The sequence below is a fragment of the Etheostoma spectabile genome, chromosome 9, assembly GCF_008692095.1.
Source record: "Etheostoma spectabile isolate EspeVRDwgs_2016 chromosome 9, UIUC_Espe_1.0, whole genome shotgun sequence".
NCBI lineage: Eukaryota > Metazoa > Chordata > Actinopteri > Perciformes > Percidae > Etheostoma > Etheostoma spectabile.
Genome location: NC_045741.1, coordinates 22,005,921 through 22,017,954, shown reverse-complemented (window position 1 = coordinate 22,017,954; position 12,034 = coordinate 22,005,921). Strand labels below are relative to the sequence as shown.

At 39.5% G+C, this 12,034-nt stretch overlaps 1 protein-coding gene across 10 annotated transcripts in view; it reads right to left on the bottom strand.

Annotated features, from left to right (window-relative positions):
- The window catches only part of cacna1ea (calcium channel, voltage-dependent, R type, alpha 1E subunit a), a 93,701-nt gene that overhangs the window by 43,375 nt on the left and 38,292 nt on the right, over nucleotides 1–12,034 (bottom strand). For all 10 annotated transcript variants that reach the window (XR_004333459.1, XR_004333460.1, XM_032525673.1 and 7 more), the window contains 2 exons: nucleotides 8,104–8,209; nucleotides 7,829–7,968 (listed from right to left, as the gene is read on the bottom strand). Coding sequence is in view for 8 of the 10 variants with exons in the window: in XM_032525673.1 (XP_032381564.1) it covers nucleotides 7,829–7,968; nucleotides 8,104–8,209 (246 nt within the window). In the remaining 2 variants the exon portion in view is untranslated. The remainder of the gene's footprint in view (nucleotides 1–7,828; nucleotides 7,969–8,103; nucleotides 8,210–12,034) is intronic.

Below are 12,034 nucleotides of genomic sequence, written 5' to 3'. Positions count from 1 at the left end.
TAAATTACATCATTATGGAATCAGAGGACTAGCACTTAGCTGGTTCAAAAGTTATTTATTTAGCAGACAGCTCTATGTAAAAATTAAGGAACAAATTTCCATAAGAAAACCCATCAAATTTGGAGTCCCTCAGGGATCCATTTTGGGCCCTCTCCTGTTTTTATTATATGTTTATGACTTTGAAAATTCCACTATGTTTTCAAACAAAGTTTTATTTGCTGATGAAACATACTTATTCATGTCACATAAAAGTCCAATTGGACTGCAAGAAATAATAAATAGAGAGTTAAGAAATGTAGAAATTTGGATTATCTGATGCTAATCTATAAATTGATTCACAGGGAAATCCTCTGATGTTGTATTTCCACCCCAGGCAGACTCCTGCAGAGCTGAAAAGTGGATATTTTATAGTTCAGGTTTAGGGCTTGGTTTAATATCTGTGTCGGTATTGGTTTAACCAAATATAGAAGTGTAAGACTGAGGCTAAAGTGAGAGTGGTTGTTTCTCTACATTGTGAAGTGATCTTGTACTGCACTAGTCCAAATTAATACACCACAATGGATTATTTCTTGTCTTTAATTTTAATTCACTCTCTACCACTGATGATTCAGCACTCTGGACCACTGGTGAACTGAACATTGGGGATAATATTCCAAACTACCTGCAGTCTCTTGAATTTCTCTCTGGTACACCTCACATCCCTCACCTCTGGACACTCATCCATTCAATCTAGCTGCTTGTCAGAAACACTCGCTCCAATCATTGTTAACATCCTTGGCCTGTAGCCAGGTAAAGAGAGGAGCCACGTTGGTATCATAAAAGTCCAAAAACAATTCCTCCAAATTAGCTCTGCTTAAGACTCCCATATGGACTGCGTAAAAAATAACTCAGCATTAGCAGAGAAACTGTAGCTGTAACAGACCACACAATTTCCCCTTGCCAACAACACTGATGGTTGATTCTGACGCCTCTAAGAAGACATCTGATGCTTGTTAAAATAAAAACTGACTGCCATATAAATCCTGCATCCCCCAGTGTGTTTAATCCAGCACCAGAAACACGTCATTATTTTAACTAAAAAACAAGATGAAGAAAAATGGCTTTGGCCGGGGTTAGGCATTTTTGAACACATTTGTTACAGAGTCAGCAATTAGGTTCAATCACGGGCCATTTTTTTCCAGCACTGTTCATTCGTGTATGGAAGAGCACAGCTGTCTTGTGAGTGGTTATATCCCATTAATTGATATATAATTGAACAATAAAAACAAAAAATACTAAAAGATTTTCCCTCTCTACCTAGCTGATGTGTGGTGAGCGTCTGGCGTCGTAAATCTGCCGTGCCTCACCCAGGTGGGTGCTACAAATTGGTGGTGTTAGAGAGTAGTCGTTCCCCACCCCCACCCCCTGGAAGCGCTTTGAGTGTCTATGAAAAAGCGCTATATAAATGTAATGAATTGAAAGTTAATTTGCATTGCGTTGCTTTGAGTGATTTACCAGTACAAGCACTAAAGAGTCAAATAAATAGCAAATGAAAAAACAGCCACAGCAACGCTTTGCAAATCTTTCAACATTTGAGGACTTTAACTAATATTAGATGTTACAAGGTTATATGTATTAGTATTTGCCATGGGTCAGATGAGAAGATAATATTCTCATATCTGTAGGGAAAACATGTAGCTGGAGCCAGCAGCCGGTTAGCTTAGCTTAGCATTAAGAATAGAAAAATTGGGAAACAGCTGAACTGGCTCTGTCAAAAATCTGCCTTCCAGCAACTCTGGTGGTGGTGGCTTCCTGGAGTCTCCTCTTGTTGCCTGGCAACTGCTGCTGTATTTCCGAAAAATTCACTACAAAGTCACACTGCTGTTTTAAAGATTTGATGTCGGGGACTTTAACTTTAGTTTGAGAGGTCAAACTTGGCCTACAGTCTATTTGCATACCAATATCATACATCATGCAATATAGGTGTAATTAATCCAGTGCCCAGTGCGTATGTTTATTTATTTCAGGTTTATTTGTCAGGGACAATTCAAACTAATAATACATAAAAGAAAAAATGTGCCAGAATTAGCCTGGAGGCTATTTTACATCCGCTGTCCCTGGACTGGTGGTAAGAGGTCACCCTAAACTTATGTCAGCCTGTCTCACTGTGAAGTGAACAGGATCTTTACAACTGTGTAGAGTACAGCCTGCCTGATGCTGCCTTCATCTTTGTTTATCTCTAAAACATGCAATTTCATTCTAAATGCCGTCTCAGGAGATTCAAGAGTTACGTAAGTTGTGGGAAGAATGTGTTCCCCATGTATTTTAGGTTAGGGCTTTTACCAGAGGTGTTCAGGAACAAATGCCAGATTGAACCCACAAATAGGTTGTCTGCTTGAAATTCAATTTGTAAAGATAAATTACTGGTTCGTAATTGAGACATGTTCTTGTAAATTTTAGCTTAACCCTGTTTCAGTTTTGTAACTTTCACTAGGAAGTGAACAAATTTAATTTGACATGACTTCCAGTTAACATTGGGTCCGCTTTCATCTCAGTGTAGCACCTCATCTTTGCTGAACAGATACTAGACTAGACTGCATAAAGGCCCTTGACATAGTCTTTGTTACACAGCCCACTCAGCCTCTTTATAATGGCTAGAAACCTAGAGAGAGTGAGAGAGAGAGAGAAAGAGAAAGAGAGCGAGAGAGAGAGAGCTTGGTAGACTGTCAATTACATCGACACCTTACTCATTATTCACTCACTCAATTCAATTCAGGATCACAACTAAAACACCACTTTTACTCTGAGGATGTCATTTGAATGTCACTAGCTACTCACTCTGTCTTCTTATTAATGTACATATTCATTCATTTAGTTTGATTTCTGAAGAAAAGGTTTGTTGAAAAGTGAAAGAAAAGTGTTGCCAGCGCTCTGCTTGCTCCTTCTTCTGTCACAACCGCACGCATGCACGCACGCACACACACACACACGCACACATAAAGCAGGTTTATTAAGCACATTCCCCCATCTGACTATAAGAAAAGACAAATCTATCTTGGTCTGGTCTAATTGGAGAGACATTGAATAGAGGAGCAGCAGGACTGGAGCCAGTGACATCCTAACCTGGGGTGGGGTCCTCCATCACCACGGTAACAGCTCAGGGGGACATATCCACCCCATGCTGTGTCTGAACTCATCAATCGATCAGACAACAGATGGAAAATAAGATTGGAAAGGACAGGTCTGTGTCTGTATCTGTGTGTGTGTGTGTGTGTGTGTGTGTGTGTGTGTGTGTGTGTGTGTGTGTGTGTGTGTGTGTGTGTGTGTGTGTGTGTGTGTGTGTGTGTATGTGCATGTTAGTTTGAGATCTACAAGTTCTACCAGTTTTTAGCTAAAAGACATGCAGTAGTGGCACATTTGGTTTATATACAATGGGACCTTTTTATTAGGTTTTTGGCATATTACAAATATGCCAAATATAATAATTTTGAGCAGCGCAATGAGAAGACTCTTGAGACCTTTTCAAATCTGGCATGTAACAAATACTTTAGGAAACTAATTAAGACTTTGTATAAACCTGCAAAAATAATATATTTAGCTTTATGACAAACAAATCTCTCAAATTATCCTGGAAATACAGCATCGTATTGTATCTGAAAGATCAAAGCTTTATTGTCTCCCCTTCTTCTTAGCATTCCCTTTACAAGCATATCTGAATAAGTCCTTCAAGACTCCTCCTTTCCTCTCTTCTTGTTGCCTTGCCTGATCAATGCTGTTTCTCATTTTCCCTTTTTGATCTAGAATAAAAAAAATGTATTCAGTTGACAGCTTCAATAAGCTTAAATTTCCAAAGTAAAGAGAAAAGAGGCTGAACCATCTTTACTGATCAGCAATGCCTGTGCTCCTAAAACCATGCTGTGATAACAGAAATGGAGGAAAGAAAAGTCTCCCAATCTTTACTCCCATCAACTTCCGCTAAGCTAACTCTCTCCTCTTGTCTCTTCCATCCCCCTCCAATGGTCTGGCACATAGTGGTGACACAATCCCTTGGTGGGCGTCACCCCCCTGCCAATTGTTGCCAGTCTAATGGAGGGCTTGCCAACAAATGAGACTGCAAAGGTGCCAATTAGTATGTACGATTACGCAGAGAGGCATCCTCCTCAATTCCTCCAGCTCTATGTCTTCTCTCATCTATTTTCTTTACTTTGTTTCTCTCCTGTTGAGTTTTTCTGGTTAAAACCTTCTCTGGTCTCTGACTTCCGCTCACAAATTGCCATTTTAGCAGGAATACTGTAAGAGGCTGTTGAAGCATGTGTGAAGGCCTGAGAAAACCCACAGCCCCTGTCTTCAAATACCAGAAACAACCGCCCTTTTCACTACAAAATAACAGCCTTTAAGGAAATGGCAAGTGCCATCTGTTTTTTCATACCTCCCTCCCTCCCACTCACTCTCTCTCTCTCGCTCTGTGTAATACAGGCCATCTTGAAACACCCAGGCAGCTTGCTGAGGTGATCATGGCCTTCCACCTTGACATGGTTATCAAATGGCACCATATTTACACATGATCAAAGATAATGTTTAATGAGTCAGGAGGATTCACTGTGAAAAGGTTCACACACTCTATAGTGTGAGCTTTCTTCTTTAGTGTAGTCTTTAGCTTCTTTTGTGTTTTCTGCCTCCAAAAGTAAAATTTTCTGCAATTCAACAGAATTAAAGGATACAGGTATAACTAATAAACTGGTAAATCAGTGAAAAACTAAGTATTTTAGTTTTTGACTACTTGCTGCACGCCAAGCCTGAAGGGACAAGTTGCAGCTGTGTATGTAGTCTCGCATTGCTAGACCTATCTCTACGGTCGGATTATGCAAACCGCAGACAAGCATATGTGGCCTCATTAGTGTGGTCACATGGAGGAACAAGTATACAGTACTATTTCTAATCCAGATTTATTTCCGCAGAACAAAATATGGTTATAAAGTTCTTCACAAGGCAGGGACTCTATGATTATTTTTTAAAGCAACACCAAAGCTCTTTCCTCTTAAAAGCGGAATTGTCCACTACCACTGTCTCATTCGAACTACAGATCCGCTACCCAATCTGGCAAACTTGCATAGTGTGGTTATAGCCGATAGAGGGCCGCAAAGCGGTGCCGTTCACCCTGGTACCAGATTATGAACCACTGAAACAATTTTGGAAACATAATTTTAAGATACAAAAGAATCTTTGGTGTTGCTGTAAATGTATCTTATACTATACATTATGCTTTGATGTTTATGTGTTTGCATGCATACTGTGTGTGTGAGTAGGGGTTTGGGGAGTCTGTGTCTGTCTGCCTTCCTGTCTGTAGAGGCCTCCTAATTACTAACTGACTAATAACTGATAGAAAGCACTGTAGACTCATCTAACATTATCAGCCGTTCTCATAATCTTCATTCACTCTCTAATAAGGTTGCAAACCTGGAGGGATGGCCTTCAGTGAATGTGTCCATGTGAGCATGAGTGTTAGATGGTTTGCGTGTGTTTCAGAGAAAGAGAGGGAGGGACAGAGAAAGCGAGAGAGAGAGAGAGAATTAATTTTCATTAATTTGTCTTTGCTGTGGCCAGAATGATAATTCCGAGAGAGGGATCTATCTGCAGCTCACTTCATCATGCTGAATATTAATACAATTGAAACCAGGAAGGCTATTTTATCCAGATCGAGCATGTCTCCTCTGTGTAGCTGAAACTTAACCCAGGTAACATGGCTTCATCTTACTGCCAAATAATGGTTTTACATTTAAAATTGTAACATGAGGATCTGCCATTGTTTAGGAAATATGCAGATGTATTTAGATTACATTCATTTTTGGCAAATCAAATGATTTTAGCCTTGGCACACTTACCTGAGCAGACAGAGCAGACAGAAAGGTAAAGTCTGATTACAGCATCTGTCTGGCTTTTAAAAGCCGTTTCTTCTTCTCTGTCCACATTCAGGCAGGTGAGATTAGAACAAGCCATTAGCATGTGTCTGTCTCAATGTGATTTAATTAAGCTTCTATTTATGATTGCATAGTAACATGCTGTGGGGTTGAGTGTCCTTAACCGCTGCCACACATCAACTGATCAACAGGCGAGAGGGGCAAGAAGCTCTCTCTCTTTCCCTATTGACTTCCGCAACACTTCTTCTTTATGTCATCCCTCTCTTAAGCTCTTCACTCCTCCTCCAACCTCACACCCTTCCTCTCTCCAACAGTGAGTGGAGTAGTAAGGCTGATCTTGGCTCATCAATAATTGAACACCAAGAATCATATAGAATTCTCTAAGAACCCTGTCTGTCACCCTTTGTACTTCTATGGTGTGAATTGATGAATATTTCATTTGTGTGTGTGTGTGTGTGCGCGTGTCTGTGTGTGAGAGCGAGAGAGAAAGAGCGAGAGAGAGAGCGAGAGAGAGAGAGAGAGGTTAATCTGCTAAAACAATAAACATTTGCGAGGCACCTAACTCGGTAACTGCTGTAAAATGACCTTTAATATGACACCTTTCACAGAATAGACTAACGTAAACGTAAGCCCCTCTGGACATTTTACTGCCATTTAATTAATGTGCTGTAAGTACACAGGGTGAGGTGACGGGTTACAAGCTGTGACCACCTCATAACAGTCCTATAGCTGCTTGTAGTATACCTTCAACTAGTCGTTAATTCAACATGGTGCTCACCTAGTAATGGGCTATAGTTAAAGAGGCTTTTTTGAAAATCCCTGTCAATTTGTTATCTAATCTATTATATTTACAGCTATGGGAAAAAAAATCTACGCGAAAAAACTTTGGCAAGTTTCTACAATGGTACAAAATGTTGGATGCACACTACTTTTTCTTCAAAGGTTCAACAATATAATATAACAATAAGTGTTATTTTACCCTATGTGACATCACACAGTGGTAGAAAGTCATTATAAGTCTAAGTGTTGCTACTCATTATACAGTTACTATTTAGTGTTTATTACAGAGTGGATAAGTGAAAAATTGGGTGAGTTTAGTTGGTCTAGTTTGACAATTTCCATTTCATTTTGATTTATTAAGTTACATAATTAAATCAAGTAGTAAAACTGAGAGATCTCTTTATACAAACCATGTTCAACACTAGATGAGGTATCTGGAAATGGCGGCCCATTTATGTTTGAGGAAATCTGTTCATCCAGGGCATACTGCAGTTAATTTTACGATTTTGACACTATTGCCATACAGCCAGTATACAGATGTACACAGATATTGTCATGAATATATAATCTTTCTCTTTAGCACACTGACCCTCATCTTGTCCTTCCCTTAGCAGGAAAGACAGTTAAGTGGTCAAACAATAACAAAAATGTAGGGTGCATTGACGTCACATCTAGAGACGTAGCGATGAACTATGCTGCATTTTGAAAAGAATCTGATCCAAATACAAGAAAAGGCCACCAACGACAATGACAAAGTGTAAATGTGTATAAGGAGATTGGTGAAAGATCAGGCTTGGAAAGCCTAGCATAACAAAATGGACCAAAAACACAATTTTGTCATCTTTTCTTTACAGGATTTGGATGAATTCAAAATTTAAGACAACATCTAAAGTGAGGAGGTATTAATATTCAGTAAAGACCAACAAAACGCAACAAAGAGGCAAACTGTCAAACTTGACCAACCAAACCAGATAGAAATAACTGGGGTATCAGAACATCAGATGCTTTGAATTCAGTAAATCTCACAGGTTCACCAACTCTTTTAATTCATAATGCTAATCCTGTTTCACAGATCGGCGCGCGCGCACACACCACACACACACACACACACACACACACACACACACACACACACACACAGTTTAACTCACCCACTGAGGACCACAATGAAGTCCATGACGTTCCATCCGTTTCTGAGGTAGGAACCTTTATGAAAAACAAAGCCCAGGGCGATGATCTTTATCCCAGCCTCAAAACAGAACATCCCAATGAAGTAGGGCTCTGTCTTCTCCTGTAAGTGCAAAGCAGATAATCAGTGATAAATGTCTTACAGTAAAATTAGTGTCATCTTTTAATTTCAGTAACTTGGCAGAAAATATGAAGTTTGGTTGTCTATGCAGATGTTTCCAATGTGTGAATATCTCACCAGTCTCTTAGACATGGGCGTTTTGTCCTCTCCAGGAAGGTGCTGCTCCAGAGCCAAGACGATACAGTTGGCGATGATGGTGGTGAGGATCATGTATTCAAATGGAGTGGAAGGACCAAGTTAAGGAACTTTTGACTGACCTTACATTGAGTGTCTAGTACAGTTTGTTAATTTAAAGGATACGGCTGGTGGTATTTTAGATTTGTGTCATTGGCAACAAATTCCCCAAAAAGTTCAAAACCAAACATATGTTAGTGTCTCAGCAAGACCTACTCTGTCTGTGGATCTGTAGGTTCAAACACCATAAGCTATATCAGGCTTTGGATACATAAACAGCACTTGTTAGTAGCATTAGTTTGTTGGTTTTGGTCATTTCATGTAATTTGTTTACAATAAAAAATATATAAAAAATATATTCCAGACTCATCCTTTAAGTACTAGATTTAAGTGACATATGGACTATTTACAGAAAAGCAAATAGACAGAAACAGAGAGAGCTCTAAACAGGTTTCTAGGTCACAGTCAGACACAAATGTGATGAACAAACAGTAGTTGAGCAAATGTGTAATAAATGGCACTACAAATCTGTCTATGCTATTTATACAGAATGTCTATGCTATTAAAATAGAGAGAACAAATTAAGATCCAGATACTAAACCAGAGAAAAAAAATGAAAAAGTAATTGAGTTAATCACAGTAAAACAAACCCAGCAGCACTGCAATTACAATTTCATGTACACATAAACAGAGACAGGCTAACATTGATTCCTCTGTATGAAACAGAATTAACCTGCATGTTACAAGCCCCGGGGCTGTAGGCACAACCAGAAATGGGCTAAACTTTTTTTGGAGGTTAGCTGCAACACACATCCACACGCACACTTTGGAGCAATAGAAGGCTTATCAAGGACGGATGAGTGGGTGGCCTGAAACGTGATCCAATAAACAGGGTCACTCTTACTACATGCTTCACTGCCTGTTCAATGAGACCTGTGTTGGTTGTCGGTTCAACACCTGCCGCACTGGGGTTGAGCTCAGCCAGCAATGTGCTCTTTATCTAATGCTCTGCGTGGGCAGACCCATTTCTCCTGGTTATGTGCAAAAGAGGTAGGAAGGAAGGGAGCTTAAATCTGCAGAGTGGAGACAGGGAGGGAGAGCGGAAGTAAGAAGGAGGCAGAGATAACAGGGAAGAATGAAACAGGAGAAAAGATGGTGGATAATCAGAGGAGGAGAAGATGATGGTTATATAGAGTGTCAGAAGCTTGCTAAACAGGTGGGTGAAGAGAAGGCAATGAGACCAGATAAGCAGCTGTAACCAGCAGGGTTACTCAGGGACATTTGAGCAATAAGAAGCTAAATAAAAAGAGCAACAAAAAAAAAATCGTACTCCCACCAGCCTACAGGGATTCTCACTTAAAGCTAGGCTTAGCCACAGATTTGATTCAGTGATTGCAAGTTGATCGTTGAGAAGTTTTGGATAAACAAAACCATAGCAGCCATCAGTACATGAACAGTACAGTAGGACACAATGAGCATGAAAATAAATAGCAAAATGTCTGTCTCAGGCTGACGAGTTGTTTTCAAGTTTGTTTTCAAGAAGTGAAGTACCTTTTGATTCCCTTTTTCTACAATAACTAGCATCACTTTAGTCTTGCTGAGAGCTCTCAGCAGCAGCCAGTCGACAAGCCCTGCATTCCCTCAAACACATACAACACAAGCAGTAGGAGGGAGGAGACTTGACAGAGGGGGAGACAGAGGTAGGAAAGGGGAGGAGAGAGAGAAAATTAAGATAGAAAGAGAGAGGTATCCACGGCAACAGGCTTCTCTTCCAGCCAAAAGTCAATGCTACAAGACAATTCCTCCTGGGCAGATGAACTATCTGTGGTTCCACACACGGACATGTTATCACCTTTTAAGTTGACAAGGCAAACATGTTATGTCTGACTATGACACATCCAGCAGATATGGAGCATCATTCATTTGGAGTTGTTTTTGGAAACCTTGCGGATTCAAGTCAAATTTTTACTCACATTTAAGCTTGGATTTTGGTCAGCACCAAATCCTCCGCCAAATTAGCTTTCTTTTCAGTTGTTTAGTTTAGAGGAAATTGGATTTTTATTTTCGGAACACTTCACTATGTTCACCGGCTAGCTGTTAACTTTGTTTGCCTGTCGTTTGGTGCTGGGCAGGTAGTGTACAGTTGGTTTTTTTAAAGCTTTTTCAATGAAAAAGAAACTGCAGAGTTGATGATAGTCTGTTGGTTCCTTACAACAAACAACAGTCATTTTAGCCATTGTTACAAATTATATTGATTATAAATGATCTTATTGATTTAGCCTCTGTAGCCTTTTTGATGCACTTATATACTCTGCAGAGTACGGAAGTATGTTGACTTATTCGCCCAAGAGGCTCCAAACAACGGATGGGTTATTCCTGATATAACTGATGTTCCCTAAAATTCAATGTTGACTTGGCTCTAAGTTACACACTCAACAAGTGTCTTGACCAAAATCCATCTCCCCTCATCTGTGGAGCAAGAGTGACGTTGTTTGTGGATTGTCTACCAGCTGTAGCAGCGTGGCATCTCGTGAGCAATCCTGTGAGTCACAGTGATGATGGCGCTCTGCCTCGCCTCCTCAAACATGCGTGTAAAAATAGACATGGAGAGAGAGTGTGATGCCCTGTACATCTGCGAAAACAATCAAGCCCAGATTGGATCCAAGCCCCTGTGCTTATTTTTACATAGAGTTGAAAATCAAAATGAATTACAGGCATCTGAGTCTGGCTTATTGGAATTCTGTGAATTATCATCAACGTGTGTGAGTATGAGTGAGTTTTAAAGGCAGAGAGCAGCATTAAATATACAAACAGAGGAAAGCCAAGAGCGTAATCTCCATTTGGAGTATAATAAACACTATTTCAGCCTGGAGAACTATTAGTGTGCTGTTATTCAAAAAGATGTAAGATTAAAGACGTTTTGGATGGATTTTACAAACAAATCTATCTTCAATTCCACATCACCGCCACACTTCAGTGGTCTGCCTGAGCCAGATTATCAATCCTGAGGATAAATGCGGAGATAGTTCAGTCATACAGTGAACTATCCCTGGGGATATAGTCGTAATAAGGAGGGTTGAACATACCTCATGTGAGGTCACATTTACTGGTCTCATTTTCTTCAGCTACATTCACTCTACAAATCTGTAGTAAAAATAAAGCTTTCAATAAGAAAAAAAACATTTTTGTGATTGGAGACAAATGAGAGTAGGACCACTAAGGACACCAGGGTCATTTCCGTGCTAATTTTCCATTTCTATTTTTCACGCAAGGATGCAATTTAGTAAGAGAGAAATTAACAGTCTTTCTAAAATTTAAGCTGGCTGTACAGGCATTTGCAAAGGATTTACAAGTTAAAATACTCCATAATTAAATTGTCATCGGTGTATTTTAAATCCTGGTTAGGCCTCTGTGTTCAAAAAAAGAGCAGAGACCAGGGATTTCCTTTCAAATACGTAAAATGTCTACCTGTTGAGGTAGAACACAATTGTATAGGCCTATGCCTTAAGCCTAAAATGTATTTTTTTAAATAACAAATGAATCTTTTATTGTTGAAAGTATCATTCAGGGTAAAAGGGTTGCAAGTTCCGGGTTTAGGTCTTTTTTTTAAGATATCAGTGGTAGCGGACTACAATGACAGACATAAAGAATGGTAATTGAAATACATCACTTATATCTCAAATATATCCATTTTTAATTCATGATTATGTCTTCATATTTGTGTACTTTTATCTCACAGACATATCATGACAAAGACTTCTTACAAGTCTTGAGGGGTGGAACTATTTTTTAGAAAACCATAGAGATACCATATAGACCATATAGAGTAGTGTTTTTTAAATCACCCACCTTTTTTTGTTATTGTATAACCAGT